The following is a 5364-nucleotide window of genomic DNA, read 5'->3' as shown; positions in this document are numbered from 1 at the left end:
TTGGTGTAAGCTCAGTTCTTCTCACATGACTACCAAGCCTATCATCAGTATTACTTACAGCATTAAAGTCACCTAGTATTAGCCAAGCACCCACCAACCTTCTATTGATTTGTTTCAATCCAGACCATAGTTCACACCTGCTTTGTTGGTCATTAAATCCATACACAAATGTGCACTCAAAACCAGTAGCCCCTGTCTTTGGCTGAACCCAACAGTGGACAAACTGACTATTCACCACTTCAATGTCCATATTAAATGCATTAGGACACCAACCTATCATAATTCTACCATTCTCATGACAGTTCAAATTGTGAGTAAAGCACCACCCACTACAAACATTCATATACATACTCCTTAGCTTCTTCATTTTAACTCTAGTTTCTAGAAGGCCAAATAACTTAATGTTGTGAGACTCAATAAACCTTCTCACTTCATTTTGTTTATTTCTGTTATTTAGCCCTCTAACGTTCCAAGCCATGATGTTATCCATCATTGTTAGGGTTATCACCCCCTGCCCTTTATCAACCAGTGCCTCCACCATACCATTATCCCCACTGTTGCCTTCTACCATCATCATTCCTTGCCCTTTATCAACCAATTCATCCATCATACCATCATCCCCACTATTTCCTTCTACCATCATTACATTCTGCATCTCCCTACTTTCGTTTCTCCCCATCATGCTTGACTCTGCCTCCTCATTTAGCACATGAAGAGAGTTATGGGTTGGGACACTTGTTTCCTTTTACCTCACACTTTTATTTCTCACCCCTATCTGCTGGAATCCATCTTTATCCTTCACTACTTCACCTTTCTTGACCCATATTTTCTTTCCTCCTTTATTCCTGCAAGCCTCCAATTCATGCCCAAAGCCCTTGCACTGGGTACATTGAATGGGTCTCCATTCATATTCAACTTTTTGTTCCATCCTATTCCCATGTTGATTACAGAATGCAATACTATCCGGCAGAGCATCATTTATCCCTACTTCCACCATAACTCTAACAAAACTCAGTTTCTCCTTCCCTTTGGTTGCTTGATCCATTTTAACAACAGTCCCCACCATACCAGCTATTTTAAACAAACTTCTCTCCCCCCAGTATTTGAAAGGAAGCTGAGGGAGCTTGATCAAAATAGGCACAGTCGACACATTATCCTTATCCATAGACATATCTGGGTCCCAAAGCTTAGTGATCAAAGGTTTTTGATCAAAAAACATGAATCCACTCGTCGTCACCTTAAGACATGATTCCAGTGAATCAAATCTCACAATGAATAAGCCTTTGCCCACCATAGCTATTTTGTTAATTCCAAGTTTCCCCCATACTCTTCTAAAGTACCCATCCATCACTGACAATGGTGGATTTGCCCCCAGTACAAAACACAAACAGCAGATGACCAAAACTCTACTTCCTCCTGTATGTCATCAGAATCAATTTTCACAAGATTGAAAGAATTACTCACTTGGTGTTCCTGTCGCTCTACATCCTCTGCCCATGAAAGCCTTCTTGCAACACCCAACTCTTTTTCACTACTCTGAATAATATGAAGCCATTCCGATAATATATACCGATTGTTCTCCTAGCTTCTGACTAGATTCCATCACCGTTGTTACCGGAATATTCGCCCCTTCCTCTAGCACTTCATTTTCAGCACCATTTGACTTTTTCGATATCGGGCTAGGCACATTTAGCACCGAAACACCAGTGACTTCATCAACACTCTTCGTTTTTCTAACCGGCGATGATGACAGACCGGACCCCTTATTCTTCCCTTTTCCTTTTTGGGCACTCTTCCTAGCTCGCCCTCTTGCCATGGCGTCAGTGCTAAGCTACACTAAAAGAGCAAAACCAATGGAACAGTGTTTCTAGAGAGAAGGGAGAGTTTCTCTCTCTAGACCCATTCCGGTTTTCCTTTCTCTTCCATCCCTTTACTGCTTGTTATTCCATGTGCAAAAACAATCATTAGATTTCAAATCCTCCAAACCACAATTATTTAAATAAGTTCTAAAATAATACATCTCCCTCTCTCTTACCACAACTCCAATTCTTTCATCTCTATTTAAGACATAGTTAAAATCACCCATAACAATCCATAGTTTGTTAATTTTCAAAGAAAATTCACTTATATACTTCCATAAATACTCCCTCATAGAAGCTGAGTTGTGAGCATAAATGAAGGTGCACCAAAACTCTGTTTTAACACTAGCATCCCTGACAAAATATTGTCTCAATTTTTCAATAATGACACACACATCCACTTGAAATGCCAGAGCATTCCAAGCTAGCAAAATCCTGCAACCAGGGTGATGAGAGGAGTTGGAACAAAAACACCATATAGAAAATAAGTTTTGGTAACCTCTTCCTAGCTTATTAATCTTAACTTTAGTCTCTATGAGACTAACAATGCCAAGGGATCTAATCTTTAACACCTTTTTAACTTCTAATATTATTTTTTAGCACTAGATATCCCTCATACATTCCAGCAACACACACTATCCATGCCCTCTAGGAGAGTCCCCTCTCTTCCCAAATCCATCACCACCACTTTCACACCTAACTTCACCAATCATGATATCATCATTATTTCCTTAATCAAGAGCCTCAAAAGTGTTCCTCACTTCAGTCACAAGGACTGGAGATTCGGGTCTTCTACAAGCTTATTTTGGCAACCTGAACTCATCTGGATCAGTAACCAAAACCTTTCTTATAACCTCACCAGCAGTTGGTATCATCAAAATAGGTGGATGTACCCATTCATTCATAATTGGAACCTATTTTTGTTGTTACACAACTGAAACATGTTGTTGCTGTTGCATAACTGGAACTTGTTGTTATTGTTTAATTGGTGTACAAACCTTCTCCTTCACCACATTTCTACAATCATCCACATAATGACCCATCTTCTTGCACGAGGAACAAACTACAGGTTTTCATTCAAACTGTAACCCATACACAATCTCAATACCATTCTCATTAATGAATGTTAATTGGTCTGGGATTGAAGCTACTCCCTCTTAGCAGTTGCTTGATTAACTCTAAGGCAGCTTCGTCAAACACCTCTCTCCCTAATACTTAAGATCCACTTACAGTTGAATCCAAGTTTGGAGAGTAACAAAATTTTCACCTCCCAGCCTTTCACAATTAAAGGTTTCTTATCTAAGAACGCAAAAATTTCGGCCAAGACCTGATCTCTCTTTTCCATCGTTTTAAATCAAACAATGAAAACACCCTCTTAAACATCGCAAACTTTTATGTTCCAAAATTCTTCCAAATTCTCCTAAGGAATCCTTCGATAACGCATTTTTAGGTCGATTAGCACCAATGACATAGCAAATTACAAAAGAGCACCAAAAATCGATTTCAGGTTGAATTTCAATAGTTCTAAGATTTTGCAGTTTCAGATATCGAGCTCACCTTATCTTCAAAGAACTACAAAATAGGGACCAGTTCCACCACACGAACGCTCGGGTCAGCTACTTGACCTTGTTCAGGCTGTTAAGCTCCCTTCCTCGTCGAGTTCATCGCAAACAACCACTCTGAGAAGAGTCGATGAGTTTGTTGACTCCTTTGGAATTATCTAAGATCCTCCTCCTTCGAATGAATAACTGGTTCAATCTCCATTGCTGAGATGCCTAAGGGGGTGTTTGGTTCATATGATGGTATGGGTTTGGAATCAGGAATAAAATCAAGATGGTATCGGTTTGGAACTTGATACTTAATACCTTGTGTTTGGTTTCACTTAAGAATGAAAAATCTTCTATTATTTGATACCTAGAGGTAAGGTATGAGCCATACCCACCTCCCCCCATGGGTTTCTAAACCCCATACCTTATGGGTTTGAGGTATGGGTTTAAAATTTAAAAATAATAAGTTAAACAAACACTAGGTTTGTGTTTTGTTCATTCCAAACCCATACCTCATACCTAAAACTAGTAAACAACACCCCCTAAGATCTCATCCATAGATCTAGTTTTCTTTGCATCTGAATTCGAACTTGGCCCTTTAGCCTTCTCCGTCACTTTCTATTCCTTTGAATTTCTTGCAATGGCAACGATGATATCACATCGAAAGATTTTCTATACAAAGAATAACAACTTTTATTTAAAAAAAAAATTAAAAAGAAAAAAGCAAAGAGAACTATGATTTACTTGTTCCCTAATTATGAATAAAAAATAATATTTTACCCTTTTATAATAATTAATTATATTATTCAATCGAAATTTTAAATCTTTTCTAGAATAATATTGTAGACACATAGTCGTGTCTCCTCATTAAAGGATCCGGTGATGAAACATGTTGCGGTCCTAATTGGTCCGACCTAAGGGCAGGGCAGTCTGAAAAGTCATCCCAAAACTATTTCAAAAAAGTGTCAAAGTCTTATTTTAAGGCCCGATTAATTATTCATGATAATAATTAATTCCATGTTGAGCTCAATCCTTTGAAAAGTCCAATTAATTTTTTAATAATAATTAATTGTTTTATCTTGGTAAATAAATATTTTCAAAGATATTTTATTAGTTAAAATCGCATTTTATCCCGAAAATCAGATTTTCGAACATAAAAGATAAAAGAAAAACTTTAAGGAAAATTGTTTCAATTTAAGTCAATCTTTGGTTGATCTTCTGAAAATAAGTCAATCTTTTGATTATCTTAGAATAAGTTAACCTTGTATCTACTTCCGTTTCAAACGAATTAATGACGTTGAAATCATGATAGATGTCACGTTTTAATAGGATGACATTGTGATTTAACTCATTTATAGCAAAAGTAGATACAAGGTTAACTTATTCATAGTTAATCGTAAGGTTGACTTATTTTAAGAAAAACACGCAAAGGTTAACTTTTTAAAAATAATTTTTCCAAACTTTAAAACGCGATTTACAAAAAAAAGCTATCAAAAGTAAGGCGATACGCTGAGCGCACAGCCTCCGCCAAGCGCACAATTGTGCCATGTAAGCATACACCAAGCGCCCAATACTGCCACGTAGACTTGTGTGTCATACAAAGTCTTGCGTCGAGCGCACTTCTCTATATGAGACGCATCTTTTTCTTTCTTATATTTTTCCAAGCGCGTACCAACTACCACGTGTAAGCTTTCTACTGGGCATGTCACTTCAAGCGCGCCAATCTGCGCCTAACACGTGGATTTGCGCTTGACACGTCATCCTGCGCCTAACATAGCTAGCGCGTAAAGCAGTTCCATTTTTCTGTAAATACACCTGATTTTTCGTACAGATTTCAGAACGGTTTTTCACACATAAATTAAAAACTTTGAATTCTACGAATACATTTACTAAGCTTTCTACAAAAGCTCCCTAAAAAATCATACTTTCAGGCATGCAAACACATATTTTCATACACA

General features: G+C 37.6%; 1 protein-coding gene across 1 annotated transcript; it reads right to left on the bottom strand.

Annotated features, from left to right (window-relative positions):
• Positions 1–745: 745 nt before the first annotated feature.
• LOC130591064 (uncharacterized) lies at positions 746–1348 on the bottom strand. Its single transcript, XM_057393965.1, has one exon. It carries the CDS (start codon positions 1346–1348, stop codon positions 746–748), a length of 603 nt encoding a protein of 200 aa, XP_057249948.1.
• Between the last annotated feature and the right edge of the window lie 4016 nt (positions 1349–5364).

The sequence above is a fragment of the Beta vulgaris genome, chromosome 4, assembly GCF_026745355.1.
Source record: "Beta vulgaris subsp. vulgaris cultivar EL10 chromosome 4, EL10.2, whole genome shotgun sequence".
NCBI lineage: Eukaryota > Viridiplantae > Streptophyta > Magnoliopsida > Caryophyllales > Amaranthaceae > Beta > Beta vulgaris.
This window is presented reverse-complemented; position numbering and strand designations above follow the sequence as displayed.